Here is a 16,428-nt window from a genome sequence, read left to right on the forward strand (position 1 = left end):
TCTCTCTCTCTCTCTCTCTGAGATGGGGAGAGAGCTCTTTGGAGCACTCTGTTTCTCTCTTCTTTCTCTCCTTTCTCTTCACTTGCTTCCTTTTCTAATTTTGTAGGTCTATTCTTCCAATTATTTCTTCTAAATGAGGGTAGGGCCATTTTTCCAATTTTTCAAATATGTTTTGTATTTTTAGATTCACTCCATTTCTCTAGAAATCGAGAGAAGAATGAACCATTCAGCCCGTAGTTATCGAGGTTCCACAAGCGGTACTTCCCGATACTGTATTTGAAGCAGTTGTTATGATATGCAACTGAAAAAGTTCTTGCGAATGGGAAAAGGGGCAGTTTGAATGTAGGGATGTTCTTATTTTAACAGAAGGGTTTGAATTAGCCCCCTCCGAATCGTGTTTCTCCCGAAATTAAAGAAACAATGGTCAATCTGTCTTTTATTCTTGTGATAGGGCATGTTCCTGAAGAGACGGTTTGAATGTGGGGCTGTTCTTATTTTATCCAAAGGGTTTGAATTAGCCCCGATCGTATTTCTCCCGAAATTAAAGAAACGATGGGCAATCTGTCATTTTTGAGACAGAGCCCGTTCCTGATAAAAAAATATAGTGAAATCACTTCTCCTATTCTTTCTATCGTCCCTGTGTCTAAAAAATGTTCCCTCCTTACAATTCGCCTAATAGAGGTGTTTTAAAACCGTGAGGCTAATGATGATATGTAACAGACAAAAGTGGATAATATTTAGTGACGGTGGATTGAGGTTGTTACAAATGGTATCAGAGTCAAACACTAGACAGTATGCAAGCAAGGACGATATCTACTAATCGTGGGTTTTGAGTTGTTACAAATGGTATCGGAGCTAGATATTGAGATATCGTGCTTGCGAGGATGCTAGACCCTTGATTGTGAGACCCCATTGTGTCGACGAGGATGTTAACCTCCCAAAGATGTGGATTGTGAGATCCTACGTCAGTTGGATAGACGGAGAGAAATGAAACATTCTTAAATTTTTGTCTTCAAACTTTATTTATATTAATTCAAATTGATTTTCATTATTTAATCATTTATCCATTTGAATAGTAAAACTTATTAAATATAAAAGTTGATTAAATCTATGTTATAAATTTTGTGACAATTTTATTTATTTATTTTTTTAATTTACAAATGGTTGGTCAATAAAATATTAAACTAATATTTTGATTTATTTAATTGATAAATACGAGATTTTTTTTATAAAAAAAACATAAATGAATGGCAATTAACTATGAAGTCGCATAATTTCACCTAAATTTTAAAAAAATAATCCAAATCCCAAAGCGTAAAGCTATAATTTATAAATTTATTAATATTAAAAGTATTGGGAGAAAAAAAATATAATATATTTTATTATATATGAAGTACTAGGTTGTTCTCGTTTTCTTGTTAAAATAAAAATAATAAAAATAAATAAAATAAAAAGTGTAAGCAACCTGTGATAGGTGGGAAATTTCGTACCATGGGAATATGTCCCACCTATCATTATTCTTTTATTATTTTTCAATTTATAGTTTATTATATTTCCAATAAATATTTAATTTAAGGTTGCTGGACTTTTTAGGTAATTTCATCGAAAATATAAAATAAATTTATGGGTACACATTATTTTTTATAAATATATACTTTTTTCTTTTTTTTTTTTTAAAGGAAAGTTACCATTTATTATGATTATTATATATGGGCCCTGTGCCACATACGTGTGTCATAGTGTGGGCGAACGTGCTGAGACGAGAGTATCTTGGGTGACTTCCTTTGAAATGAGTTTTTCAAGGACTGTACCGAGTGTCACAATCGCACTCTTGATGGCAGCGGACTTGCGTTTGTGCGGCACTCACTTTCCAACAATAAGTGAGCTAAGTCAATTCGTTCTTGCGTCGCCTATGGCCAAGCGACGTATGCTCGAGCCTCTGGCCTCGGTTTAAGAGAAGGTTTTAGAAAATGAGGGCAGAGAGAGATTTTCGAATGAGAGATTTTTTAAAGAGACGTTATATAAGCAAGCAAGAGAGAAATAACAACGGCTCACAGTATATAACCTTGAGTAGGGAGAAGTTGACAACTAGTCGTATCCCCCTATAGTACATTCTGAGGCATTTCATGTCTGCCAGGCCTAGACATGATATTTCTGAAACGTCATACTTCCTAGAAATACAAAAGTAAAACACTGGAATATGAAAAGACATAAAGGGTTTGGCTTGTCATGGGCATGCGACCATGGGCAACACGCCTTGGACGAGCATGACCGTGACATCCTCCCCCACCTAATTGGTTGATGTCCCTGTCAACCGACTACTTTCAAACCTGGCGATGTGGGTGGCAGCGGAGTCCAGATCTTCGGCGCGTTCCCAGCTGGTTTCCTCCGTAGGGAGATTCTTCCATTTGACAAGGAATTCATGAATCTTCCGTACAGGTCTTCCTATCTTCCTAACCCTGTTGGCTAGGATCTCCTCTATTTCTTTGGTGTCTCTTTGTTTCAGATCGATGCTCGGTCTAGTGATTACATTTCGCTGGTCGTCGTCTGGGTCAGGGTGATAGGGCTTCAAGTTGCTCACATGAATTACTAGATGGATTTTCATCCATGTGGGTAGTGCAACTCTGTAGGAGGTAGCCCCAATCTTTTTAAGAACTTCAACCGAGCCTTCATATTTTTTAACTAGTCTCTGGTCCTTTCGGCTGCAAAATCTGATCTGTTCTGGTCTCAACTTGATGAGGACTTGATCTCCTGCTCGGAATTAGAGGGGGCGACGCTTCTTGTCCGCCCACTTCTTCATATGCTTTAAAGCTTTCTCTAAATATGCCCGGGCTACATCTATTGTCTGCTTCCATTCTCTTGTGAAGTTTTGAGCTTGAGGGTTTTTTTAGGATGATCAATAATATGGGGCAAGGCCGGTTGTCGTCCACTTACAATTTTGAAGGGACTCTTTCCCGTAGACGAACTCGTTTGACAATTGAAACAGAGTTGGGCGACATCTAACAGTTGTATCCAGTTCTTCTGGTGAGCGTTGATGAAGTGACGTAAGTATTCTTCGAGCAAGCAATTGACCCATTCCGTCTGTTCATCGGTTTGAGGATGATAGCTTGAGGAGATGTTTAAAGTCGTTCCCAAGAAGGCGAATAATTCGGTCCAGAATGTGCCAATGAATCTACCATCCCTATCACGAAGGGACTCTTTCCCGTAGACGAACTCGTTTGACAATTGAAACAGAATTGGGCGACATCTAGAAGTTGTATCCAGTTCTTCTGGTGAGCGTCGACGAAGTGACATAAGTATTCTTCGAGCAAGCAATTGAACCGTTCCGTCTGCTCATCGGTTTGAGGATGATAGCTCGAGGAGATGTTTAAAGTCGTTCCCAAGAAGGTGAATAATTCGGTCCAGAATGTGCCAATGAATCTACCATCCCTATCACTGATGATGCTCGATGGAATGCCCCATAACTTTACAATGTGTTTGAAAAATAGTTGGGCTGTTAGTTCAGCCGAGCATAATTTGGGAGTGGGGACGAACGTTGCATATTTCGAGAACCAGTCTACGATAACCAAGATGGCGTCATATTCTCTGACTTTTTGGGAGGTGTGTTATGAAGTCCAGAGACATTTTTCCAAGGCCTTGTTGGCACAGGTAACCTTGGCTTTCTCGACTTTGTCCTGTTGACAGATGAGGCACGTCTTGGTGTACTGCATGATGTCGTCCCGCATATTTGGCCAGAAGTACCCTTTTTTATTAGGGCATATGTTCTTTGCCACCCAGGGTGTCCGGCCCATAAAGTATAATGACATTCCTGAATGAGCTTCTTCCTCAGTTCTCCCGTTCTTGGGACGTACAATTTGTTTTCTTTAGTCATTAGAAGGTCTCCCTCGACCCAAAACTGTCGTGTCTTCCCAGCTTTAGCTAGTTCGACGACGACTTTGGGTGATGGGTCTTTATGTAAATGTTCTTTGATGATGTCGCGCATCGATTCATCAATCTTACTTGAGTGAATATGGGCTAACTGTTGGTGTTCGTATAACACATGCGGAAGCAATTTGGATCTTAGGCACTTTTAGAACATCAATTATTGTAAATAACTAGCATGTTCATAAGTATTAAAACTTAATGGGTTTAAATACTAACCTTTTGTAGTTCAAACTTCTTTTGCCTCACGAACCGGTTTCGAACCACCACTAGTGTCTTCTCCACTATCCTCCGGCCTTAGAACGGGATTGTGGAATCCGGTGAGTGACTAAACTTGGGAGGGATTTTGTATATGTGAAAGAGAGTGTTTGTGAGAGGTTTTTCTCAAGGTTTTTCATCAAGATGAAGAATCCCTTCCAAGTATCATGATCACTCTATTTAAAGAGTCAAGTTTGCATGTTCATGCAAACTTGAGATCACCAAATTTTGACACTTAAAATTCCACTCAAATGTTTGGGATTATGTGGCAAGCATGCATGTTTGAGTTAACCAAATTTTGACACTCAAAATTCCACTCAAACTTGTGGGGTTTATTTGGCAAACATGCAAGTTTGGTTAAACCAAATTTTGACACCTCAAAATTCCACTAACATGGATTTTTCCATTTGATGAAAGTCAACATTTTGACTTTCTTCATTTTAATTCAACAATTAATTTGAATAATGAATTTCAAATTAAAGCAACATTAAATGATTAATTAAACTATTTAATTAATATTCAATATTAATTCAAATGCCAATCCCAATCAATTCCGACACATAATTGATTAAGATATTTAAATCTTATTTAAATATCTCAGATTCTCTCTTTTCGTTTAATTCGTAAATAAAACAAAATTGCGGTTAAATATATCGTATATATGTAACGCATATTCCCTAATTTGAATTCGAACACTTCGAACTCACTCGTCACACTGTTCTATGGTTTAGTCCGATATGAGCTAGCAGAGGGACCTAATGGACCTATAGATCATGGGCTCCAACGATCCAAGATTAACCGATTAAACTCATTAACCTGGTTAACCAACATTCGTTAACTACTAGGACACTCCACTATAGCCTAGTAGTTGCACTCCCCTCACTATAGATATATTTCTGTCCATCTGATATAACCATGATTAGTAAGTCGATCCTTCACAGGTTGTTCGTAACAGAGCTGGGTCAATTTACCGTTTTACCCCTGAAGTTACTTCTTGTTCCTTATGTCTCACTGATCCTCTAATGAACAATTGGTTTGTGGTCCAACCAGTAAACCGAATCCCTCTCAGGCCAATGAGAGGGTGGGGCCCCTTGTTCAAGACCTAGAGTCAGTGCTTAAGGGAACTACCTTTCTTCTATCCGTAAAAGTGGGTAGGAGTGAATTCCATCTTGCACCCCACGTCCCCAGCCATTCACCCAGTCTTACCCCTGAAATGGGAGGCCTGTTGAGTCGGCGAACTAGAGCCACTCTCACCCATGCAAATCTAAGGATAATTCCGAATAAACAGGAGTTCATGGTTAGCTCAGGATTAAAACCGAGTTACCTAGGTTATCGAATGAAAAGAAAATCAGTCTCAACAGTAAACGACTTTATAAAGTGAGAGTGGTTTTCTTCATGGTCCGATCTTATGCAATACTCATTGCATAGGACGCCCCCACTCACATGTCTCCACATGCACAATTTAGTGATCACATTGTTTATATCATATACAAAAGTGGGCCGCATCCATAGTGTCCCCAGAATAAGGTACTCAGCCTTATCCTTATACTATAGATCATTTTGACTATATACTTGAACTTGATCCACTCTTATGTCTCTACATATAGTTCAAGTAATCATACTATAGCCAGAGTGTTCTTAGTTTATTGGATTTAGATTAATGATCGTAAAGTTCACTTTATTCAATAACAATTTTTACTGAATAAACATCAATAATAACTTTATTGAAAATAGAATATATCTTTGTTTACAAACTATGAGTTTTAGGACATAAAACCCAACACTAACATGCACAGGGTCGCATGTTCGCCCTCCGACTCAGCGCGTCGGCAGCTTGATTACTCTTTCCGGCCTTGTGTTCAAATTTGAAGTCGAATGCAGCCAACGACTCCTGCCACTGGGCTTGTTTTGTCGTCAATTTTGGTTGATCAAAGAAGTGGCAAATGACGCTGTTATCCGTCTTCACTACAAACTGTGATCCCAAGAGATACTGTCTCCAGACTCGTAGGCAATGGACCACACCCAGCATTTCTTTTTCGGAGATAGTGTATCTCCTTTCAGCATCATTGAGCTTTCGACTTTCAAAAGCGATTGGGGTGACCTTCTTGAATAAGGACACCGCCTAGTGCAAAGTTGGAAACATTTGTCTCTATTTCAAATGACTTTGTAACATCTACTAACCCGAGGACAAAACCCCTCGTCATGGTTGCCTTCAGATCTTCAAAGGTCATTTGACATTTATTTGACCATGATCAAGGGTGGTCTTTCTTCAGGAGTTCTGTTAATGGGGCGACTCGTCGTGAAAACCCTTCGACGAACCGCCTATAGTAGTTTGCCAATCCTAGGAAGGATCGCACATCAGATACGGAAGTAGGGATTTTCCACTCTTGGATAGCTTTTATCTTATCGCTATCCATACCGATCTATCCACAATTGATGACATGTCCAAGGAAGTTGATACATGTTTGTGCGAAGGCACCTTTTTCTTTCTTGACGTACAACTGATTCTGCCGCAGCTTGTCAAACACTAGGTTCAGGTGCACCTTGTGTTCCTCTAAGGTTGTGTTGTATACAACTATGTCGTCGAGGTATACTACGACGAACTGATCCAAGTATTCGTGAAAAATCTGGTTCATTAACGTGCAAAACGTAGCTGGGGCGTTTGTCAAGCCAAAGGGCATTACCACGAACTCAAAGGCCCCATATCTTGTTACACACGTCGTCTTGGGCTCGTCCCCTTCGGCGATACGTACTTGGTAGTACCCTGATCATAAGTTCAACTTCGTGAAGTATTTGGCCCCGTGAAGTACAAGTCAGATATTATCGGCAATGGGTATTTGATGCGTACCGTCACCTTGTTTAAGGTTCTATAATCTATGCACAGACATAACGTCCCATCCTTCTTTTTCTGAAATAGTATAGGGGCTCCGTAAGCCTTTGCCGGGTGGATGAATCCTACCGTCAACAATTCATCTAGTTGTTTCCTATATTCGGCTAGTTCAGGGGGAGCCATCCGGTATGCGTTCTTCGTTGGGGGTTTAACACCGTGGAGAAGTTCGATTTCATGATCAATGCCTCGATGGGGTGGTAATGTTTGTGGTAAGCTCTCTGGCATTATGTCAGCATAACTGTCTAGTACCTCCTTGATTTCGCTTGGAATAGTTTCCTCAGTGGTCACTTCTTCTATCAGTGGTATAGCCATAAATGTAGGTTTCTCTCGTGCGAGTCCTCTTTTCAATTGTATGACCGAGATCATTCTAAGATTACGTGGTTGCTTGATGCTTGCAGGTATTACTGTGGGGTTGCAGTCGGTGATCACCAAGCATTTCGCCAGTGACATTGGGATAGCTTTGTGTTCTAGGAGGAAGTCCATCCCAAGTACCACGTCGAAGTCGTCCATGCGAACCACGACACAACTCTCCTGTCCAAGCCCCTAATTTTGAGGGGACTCTTTTGGAAACTCCCATAATAGGCAAAGCCTCGGAGTTGACAGCCTTTATTTTTTCGGGGTCCTTTTCTATGATGAGTCCCAATCTTAGTGCTTCTTGATCGGCGATGAAGTTGTGGGTCGCACCTGAGTCTATCAAGGTGCTCTTGCTTGGTCGAGAGTTTATTGTCGCATCTACGAACATGAGCCCTTTCTCTATTATCTCCTTTGATTCGACCTTCCGTTGGAGGGCAGGCAAGAATTTGAGCGTGCCCATTTGGGGGTTGTCCTGATCTTCCTTCTTGTCTAGCATAGTCTCAACTCCTGTGTCGTTGCTCTCTTGAATGGACACTTGGAGTGCACTGAGAGAGGCCTGATGAGGACAATAGGACAGTCTGTGGGGGCCTTTACACAACAGGCATTGTAAAGGTGTCGTCAAGTGGTTCTTTTGAGGGTAAGGTCCTCGAGATGTCCCCGCTTGGTTGTTCTGAGGAGGTCTATCTGTCCACCCGTTTGGTCTGTCGTTACTTCCGTTTGGCCTATTGGGGCTTTCATTTCGATGACCTAGCGGTTTATATGTTTTGCCCCCAGTGTTTGGGGCCTGTGTTGTTCTTCTTTGGTAACCCACTTCGTTCCCAAAGTCTAGGAGTCTCTCGGCGCTGGCAATTGCGGTAGCTAAGTCTTGGACCTTTTTCTCGTGTATTTTTGTTTTGGCCCACGGTTGTAACCCGTTTATAAAGAAGAATACCTTGTCCGTCTCTGATGTGCCCCTGATATCTAGCATCAGGGTCGAGAACTGTTTGACATAGTCCCTTATGCTTCCAGTTTGTTTTAGGGCTATTAGTTTTTCCAATGCTAGATGTTCTACGTTTTCGGGGAAGAATTGGTTCCTCAACTCTCTCTTAAGGTCTTCCCACGAGTCGATGGTGCACAATCCATTCTCGATGTCTTGCACCTTCGTATGCCACCAAAGTTTTGCATCGTCTATGAGATATATTGAGGCTACTGTCACTTTTATGTTGTCGGTACAAGCCGTTGTGACTTTGAAGTACTATTCGACATCAAAGATGAAGTTCTCCAACTCTTTAGCGTCCCGGTTCCCTTTGAAAGGTCTGGGGTCTGGGAACTTCAGTTTGTTGGATCCTTTATTAGTTTGCCCAGTCGTGACATTCTCCACGGCTTTCATGGTCACCTCAATTCGGGTGTTCATGACGGCCATCTTTTCTTGGATGGCATTGATCGTTGTTCTGAATTCGTCAGCTAATCCATTGAACAAACTCATCATTGTATTTTGTAGCACGTCAAACTCTTCGCCACGTTCCTCCTTGTGCGCGACAGAGCTATCGGGGCTACCAGGCGGTCTTGGGCTGCTCGTAGGAGCAACTCTTTCTTCGATCGAGGTCACTCGAAACATCAGTTTTGCGATTGACAACCCATCCAGGCGGTTGCCCATTGCGTCGATTTCTACGACTTTTCCATTCAATTCCTCACCCGTGCTTCCAGGAAGCGGATGGTGTTAGGGACTTCTTTGAGGAACAACATTTCCTCCTCTATTAAGGTAAGCCAGTCGGCTTGTGATTTGGGTGTCGACTTTGTCGTCGACATGTTTTTGGTCTTTGCTATGTCACGGAGCTAACAAAGCTCTGATACCACTTGTCACAATCGCACTCTTGATGGCAGCGGACTTGCGATTGTGCGGCACTTACTTTCCAACGACAAGTGAGCTAAACCAATTCGTTCTTGCGTCGTCTACGGCCAAGCGACGTATGCTCGAGCCTCTGGCCTTGGTTTTAAGAAAAGGTTTTAGAAAACGAGGGCAGAGAGATTTTTGAAAGAGACGTTATATAAGCAAGTAAGAGAGAAATAACAACGGCTCACAGTATATAACCTTGGGTAGGGAGAAGTTGACAACTAGTCGTATCCCCCTATAGTACATTCTGAGGCATTTCATGTCTGGCAGGCCTAGACATGATATTTCTGAAACGTCATACTTCCTAGAAATACAAAAGTAAAACACTAGAATATGAAAAGACATAAAGGGTTTGGCTTGTCATGGGCATGCGGCCATGGGCAACACGCCTTGGACGAGCATGACCGTGACACCGGGCAGCACAGGTGTGCCGGTATTGCACCCCAGCCCGCGTGTTGGAGGTTGCTACATACACCCGCTATTCGGTACAGTATCCGTAAATGACACGACATGGGCACGGGAGGGCCGATGCCTTGATAGAATCCGGATGGATGGATGTTCGGGAAGTCCCGATGAGATCAGCGACATGCGGGCTTGTTCTCGATGGCATGACCGAACGGGTTGTGATGGCCGACGACATCTCAAGACTCGGGATGGCGCCAAGACATAAGAACCATATTAAAGGGGATCGAGCTGACAAGATGAGATGCTACGTTCCATTGAGAAACTTTGGCCCTGAGTAAAGGCAAGGTCGAGCCGAATGTAAGTCATGAAAACTAAAAGCGTGCAACCAATTGTTATGAGTGGCAATTTTGAAATTATATGAAATTAAAAGGCATACCTAATCATCCTCTTCATCTGCGTCTTGACTTTCACAGTGAAGCCCGGGGTCCAGACTCATTTGTTCTTGCAATCTTACGAAATCTTGATTCCATGGCCGCTGTTTGACATATTCTTGTTCTGATCCAATGCTTCTTCTTCGCCGACTTGGAGCCGTATTTCGTTCATCGAGAAGGTTGTATAGCAGCAACGGCGACCATGATTTGGCAAATACCATCGCTGAATTTAACAAGGTATTTTGGATTTCAACGATTAGTATTTGTACAGAATTCGAAGTAGATATCGTTGTGTATACGAGCTTTATTAAAGATGAAGAACAAGTATGTACTGTACTATCAAATAGGGAAAGTGAAAAGGGGAAATTTCGTTAGGCATTTCTCTCATCGTTTATTAGAAATCGGAGATACTTTGTGTCTGGCCATTTTATGGCCGCTGCTATTGTGATTAGAAGAAAGGCATAGATGCTCGTTTCCAGACTTAGGATTTCATCTTACTCTTGATCATGATCAGCATTTTACACAACTCAGTAAGTCATGGCAATGAAGGTTAAATGTCGGAATGGCTCTCATAGTCTAAATTATGTGTTTAAGAAGGACTATGAATTTAGTTTTGGTTATTATACCATTATATACTTTGTTTGTCTCTAACTCATGATGGAAGAGTTCGATTTCAGAACAAATAACTCAAACGGATCTGTAAAGCGGAGACTTCTATGGGTGGTCTGTTACAAAGTTTTGCATTATGTCCTACTCCATTGTTGCATGGTCACTCTGTACAAATACTATCTTTGTACTTTGTTATATCATTGACAAAAACATAAATTTTTTGAATTGGATCTTATGAATTTCTATTTTTACATGTGCAAATACTTATTTTAGCTGTGTAGTCTGATTATGAAGCAGTATCCTTCTTATCCAACTTCGTAATTTTTGTTCAGGAAATGGAATCAGTATTTGGAGACCTTCCTCCTAGTGGGATTTCAGGTTCTTCACATAACAGTTTTACAGTTGAAAAGTCTGCAATAACGCCTCAAGAATGTGAAAATGCCGTGTCTTTGACCCATGTTGGCAGAGCTGGGGAAGCTCAAATGGTCGATGTTTCTCCAAAAGAAAGCACCAAAAGAATTGCAATTGCTAGTTGCAATGTAATTCTTGGCAAGAAGGTGTTCGATTTGGTCTTAGCTAACCAAATGGCCAAGGGCGATGTCCTCAGTGTTGCTAAAATTGCAGGAATAAGTGGAGCAAAGCACACAAGCACTCTAATTCCACTTTGTCATAACATAACCCTGTCACATGTGCGAGTCGACCTTCATTTAAATCCCAAAAATTACAGTGTGGATATAGAAGGAGAAGCTGCATCAACAGGTAAAACGGGAGTTGAAATGGAAGCAATGACAGCGGTGACCATTGCTGGCCTTACTGTCTATGATATGTGCAAAGCAGCTTCAAAAGATATACAGATCACAAATGTGCGACTTGAAAGTAAAACGGGTGGGAAGAGTGGACAATGGTCAAGGGAGGAGTAAAAGCTTAAAGGTACATGTGTTGTTTTACTTCTTCTGAATGTTTGAGACAGTTGATTTGATGCACATTTTCAAGAAAATCTGGTTTGGTTTTACAACTTGGATTGAAAAGTAGTTTGTCCTTGAGATTATTAGGTGAACTCTAATGTTAAAAAAAGGAAAGATTAGTAGGTGAACCCTTGGCAGTCATGTTACAAGAACCCCCATGACTACATCTACGCATGATCTACGCCCCCTCCCCCTTCTTTCTTCTATAAGCTTACTTGGATGCATCTCCTACCACAAAGAGGTGTTAAATTCAACACTATCCTAATCCTCTTCTTCAGGGACGGACCCAAGTAACAACATCCTTATTCTAGCTTCTTTGCTGGAACCTTGGAAACAATCATATGAGACACATGTTTAGATGTCAATTTTTTTAGGATTAAGGCTATCTTGTATGATTCCATCCACCCATGCTCTTTTTTCTATTTAGGATATCATAATGTAATTTCTTACTGTTTTATTTTCAAGGATTCCCCCAATACCTTTGATTAAGAAGCTCAGGAAAGTCATCTAGTCCTGGTGTTTAGTTGATACATTTGTTGTAAGGCCATTTCAATTTCTTTACGTACAAAGTTGTTGGTTTTACATTGATTTCCACTATAACTCTTGGACTCGTGTGTCTTGGAACTTTTTGAATATGGATTGCATATGGCGATTCAAAATTGGCTTTAGAATAAGAAAGGTATCTTCAACACCACTTATGCCCCCTCGTCATTCGCTTGGACCAATAAAAATTCCCTTGATTTCATTGTTCTTATGTTTCAATTCGACTTTAGCATAGAACCATTTTGTATTCTCATCTCTCCATCTTAGCTACTTTTGACGGAATCTCTATTTCTAATAGATTTCCTCTTCCTCAAGTATGTTTTCTAACTGTTGTTTAATGGAAAGAATTATGTCCAAGTTAGAAGGGAAATTTTATTTCGTAAGTAGCCTTCAACACTTCCTCTTGTACCACATTTGAAAGCTTTGAGAGACTTGCTTCTTTGCAATTGTGGTCAGGAGAGAATTTTGTGTGATTGTCATAGTTTTCCACATAGTGGAGTCTCGTTTTGTGGGTATGTTTTTTTATTCCAATTTTGAAGTTCACATTTCTTATTTTTGTTGTTTTCTTTTAATTTCTCAATCATTTTTATACTTATTCCCGTGGTAGAAATGAAAAGTTTTTTTTCCCGGCATTAGATTCGTGTCTTTAACGTATCAATAACAGTAAAGAGTTGTGGTTCTCAAAAATTTAGTTTTGATAGAAATTCGTGGTTGAGCTCTATTGAACTGACGTGTGCTCTAGAGAAGAGAAGAGAAGTTAACATATTTATGAGCTAGACTATTAGTTGACTATTTGAGGAGAGACTCGATAGTACTTTGTTTGGGAGGATGATTGTTGGGATTGTTGTCATCAATTAAAAGTTGCGTTATACGTTATTTAGTATTCGCCTCTCATAAGTATAGCCTTTGTCCTCTAACAATAGGTTCAATGTCCACCCTACAAAAATTGCACATTGGAGTGTCAATTGGATTCTCTTTTTGCTACTGCACTGTAATATTGGAGGCCCATAAGGGTCTATCTTGCCTTATATACATACATACATATATATATATATGTATATATATATATATATATCTGTATATATATATGTATATGTATATGTATATATATCTGTATATATATGTATATGTATATGTATATATATATGTATATATATATATATATATGTATATGTATATATATATTGAACTATGAAGTCATGATATCAGTAACAGAAAGTATGTCTACTAATTTGAGCTATTTTTACTAAATGTTTTATTATGTGATAAATTTACCATTGATTAAATTAGATTTGTCATTATTACCAAAGATCCTACATTTTAATATGCATTGCGACATGGATTTTTGTATTATATTACATAGAAAAAATTATTGAGAAATTTGAATGGATATTCTAAAGTCTTCAAAGATGTATATCCATGTATTCATAAAAGTAATTATAAGTAACATTTGTTTTAAATTTGTACTCTTTTTTCTTTGACCGTAAAAATAGTTTATTGATTACCCTTAATTTTAATAATGATAAATCAATATGTTTTTATTTATCATTATTAAACATTTATCTTACATGTTAATTAGCTTTCTTGATAACATTTTTATGACCAATTTTCATGGCTTTAGGGTTCCTTAATTAAGGGTCTTTTTGATAATGTTTTTACAATCTAATTCACTAGCATGGCATAAACCCTCTTTGTTGTTCTAGTCAAGCCCGACGCCCAACAATTGGCAATCAGCACAACGACAACGATCATAGCATCAAAATTGTCCTAGTTGCATTTACAATGGCAACAATGGTGTGATGGCTACATCTAACCGAAACGGAGAGTACGTCGACAACAAAGGTTTTCAAATTTTCTTTTTTTCTTTTTTAATCCATGGATGTTACATGAACAACAAAGTACAAAACAAGGGCAAAGGACCAAAATGGACATGAATTTTAGAGATTTTGACATATTATAGATAAAATTAGATAATTTGAATTGATTACAAGTGCTCCACTTTGGAAAAAAACAGAAAACAGGGGCAAATGTGTCCAAATCTTTAAATTGAAAAAAAAAAAAAAAAAAACCAAATAACCTCCAAGTGAGAGGCTTAGTTACTTAAATAGATATTAAATACATTACACCAAAAAAAAAAAAAAAAAAAAAAAAAAAAAAAAAAAAACCATAAATCCCAAATGTCATGAAGAAAATTCCTATTTTTCTTTTAATTTTCCACCTTTTTTTTTTGTTATTCCTGTTTTGTCCCTAAGGAACACAAATCCCATCTCAGGGTCAGACATCACGTGCACCCACGTGGAGCGAACCCGATCCGAGAACCCGCCAAATCGTACACGACCCGAAACCCTTGCTGTTGAATATTCCCAATTATCGACAATCCGGACATGGTACCCGCAAACGCAAAGCAAAAGCTTCCACTGTCGTCTACTGGAATCAAATAATTTGTCGCCGGCAATGCCATGTCAGCTCCCCGGAAATGCAGCACCACTGTCGGGACCTTCACCGCCGACTGTCCCGACAAGTCGTAACACGTATCGAACAGCGAAAACTCGGGACCTCTTTTTAAATGGGACGCTCCGACCCGGAACGCATCGCGAAGAGCAGTGTACGCCGGTCGGGTCAGCCGGGTTACCGATGTACCCGAATCGATTATGACGCCGCCGTTGCCGGCCGAATCGAGCTTGAAGAGGGAGGCGGAGATGCCGCGGACTCGGACTCCGCCGACGCTGATTCCGATAAGTTCGACATAATAAAACGTTTCCAATTTCGGGTTCAAAATCAGAGGAGTGAACCGGGCGAGCCGGGAAATTGCCGCATCACCGAAAACCATAGAGGAGGGTTTGGAGGAAGCGGACCGGTCCACCAAACAATAAGAAAATTTGTGGTTGAACCGGAGTCCGGTTTGAGAAGGGAAAGAAAACCGACCACGGCCAAGACCCAATAATCCAGCGGCACCGACGAAGAGGCCTTCGTTGTCGTGGCCGCAGCCGAGGGCGACTTTGGCGATTTTATTCCCACGAAACGTGAGCGTTTCGGTGGCGAAATCGCCGGTGGTGAAGGACCCATCGCCGTAGGAGACTTGGTAGAGGCAGGTGTGGCGGCGAGTGTTGCAGCCGGAGGAGTCAAGGCGGCGGCAGAGAGGTGAAGAACAGGGGATTCCGGCGAAGGATTTGGATTTGAAGGGGTTAAAAATGGGATCAGATTGGGAGTAGCATTTCCGGCAAGGGGAGCATTGAAGCCAAACGACGTCGCTTCCGGTGTCGAGGACCATAAAGATATATCTAGGAGGCGTTCCGACGCCAAGGCGGGTGAAGTACTCACCGCTACCTTGAGCAAGGCCGGAGATAACAGAGCTACTGAACCCGGCTCGCCGGAGAGGAGTCCGGCTCCGGGCAGCAGTCAGGGAGGTCAACGAGTCAACACGGAGGGCGTCGCGGTGGAGCCGGAGGTTGAAGAGATCGGAGGGGGTTTTGTTGGGAGAGAGTGAATCCAAATGGTGGAGCTCAACCGTGAGGGCGGCGGTGGATTCGAGCGTTTCTTGGGTGTCGAATTGGGGTTGTGGAAAGGAAAGGGGAGAGGGAATTGGAAGACGGCGGAGAGTAAGGGTTTGGAACTCCGACGCGGCGGAGGCGACGGCGGCGAAGAAGAAGAAGAAGAGGAGATATCTTGGAGGAGACTCCATTAGAGAGAGAAGGAGATTTGGGTGTGGAATGGAAATTGGAGAGAGGAGAGGTAAAATTTTATAGAGAAAAAATAAAGGGATTTGCAGATTAAGCGGTTTGTGCGCTACTTTTATGACTGTGGTTTCATTATCTTCCCTTTTTATTTTTATTTTTATTTTTTTATATTTAATTTTCAAAAACCTATTTTCTTCTATATATATATATATATATAAAACTTATTTTACGAACTGGGTTTTGTCTCTTTGACGAGTAAAGTTCATTACAGATGATGAATTTGTCCACCCGCCTCTAAAATCGAAGCTTCTAGGCTATGATCCAAAAGTCTCGAAAAAACGTCGATGGGAATTCGAGACAACCTCCAGCATCTGTTAGGAATCACGACTCTCCACAATGGTATGATATTGTTCACTTTGAGCATAAGCTCTCATGGCGAACAGCCTCCCCCTTAATCGAGGCTCGACTCCTTTCTCTGGAGCCCTCGAACAAAGTACACCCT

General features: G+C 40.7%; 2 protein-coding genes across 5 annotated transcripts; one reads left to right on the forward strand and one right to left on the reverse strand.

Annotated features, from left to right (window-relative positions):
• The first annotated feature begins 10,142 nt into the window (after nt 1-10,142).
• On the forward strand, nt 10,143-14,325 carry CNX3 (cofactor of nitrate reductase and xanthine dehydrogenase 3). Of its 4 annotated transcripts, none has more exons than XM_087119271.1 (3): nt 10,143-10,369; nt 11,074-11,671; nt 13,953-14,325. In XM_087119271.1, exons 1-2 carry the CDS (start codon nt 10,265-10,267, stop codon nt 11,659-11,661), a joined length of 693 nt encoding a protein of 230 aa, XP_086975397.1. In that variant the 5' UTR covers nt 10,143-10,264; the 3' UTR covers nt 11,662-11,671; nt 13,953-14,325. The 4 variants fall into 4 exon arrangements, with proteins under 4 accessions (XP_086975397.1, XP_086975398.1, XP_023514170.1 ...); XM_087119272.1 differs by lacking the exon at nt 13,953-14,325 and adding an exon at nt 12,172-12,801; XM_023658402.2 differs by lacking the exon at nt 13,953-14,325 and having other exon boundaries at nt 11,074-11,756.
• On the reverse strand, nt 14,312-15,980 carry LOC111778517 (Eukaryotic aspartyl protease family protein). The gene has a single exon (XM_023658401.2). The coding sequence runs from the start codon at nt 15,929-15,931 to the stop codon at nt 14,531-14,533; it is 1,401 nt and encodes a 466-aa protein (XP_023514169.2). The 5' UTR covers nt 15,932-15,980; the 3' UTR covers nt 14,312-14,530.
• Nucleotides 15,981-16,428: the final 448 nt, after the last annotated feature.

The sequence above is a fragment of the Cucurbita pepo genome, chromosome 17 (genome assembly GCF_057944985.1).
Source record: "Cucurbita pepo subsp. pepo isolate OVF chromosome 17, ASM5794498v1, whole genome shotgun sequence".
Taxonomy (NCBI): Eukaryota; Viridiplantae; Streptophyta; class Magnoliopsida; order Cucurbitales; family Cucurbitaceae; genus Cucurbita; species Cucurbita pepo.

What these genes read in the sequence shown, in the direction of transcription:
- CNX3 (XM_087119271.1), top strand. Translation starts at nt 10,265, where the DNA reads ATGCTTCTTCTTCGCCGACTTGGAGCCGTATTTCGTTCATCGAGAAGG. An exon ending in CCATCGCTGAATTTAACAAG is followed by an intron (nt 10,370 to 11,073) that starts GTATTTTGGATT and finishes ATTTTTGTTCAG; the next exon opens with GAAATGGAATCAGTATTTGG.
- LOC111778517 (XM_023658401.2), bottom strand. Translation starts at nt 15,931, where the DNA reads ATGGAGTCTCCTCCAAGATATCTCCTCTTCTTCTTCTTCTTCGCCGCC.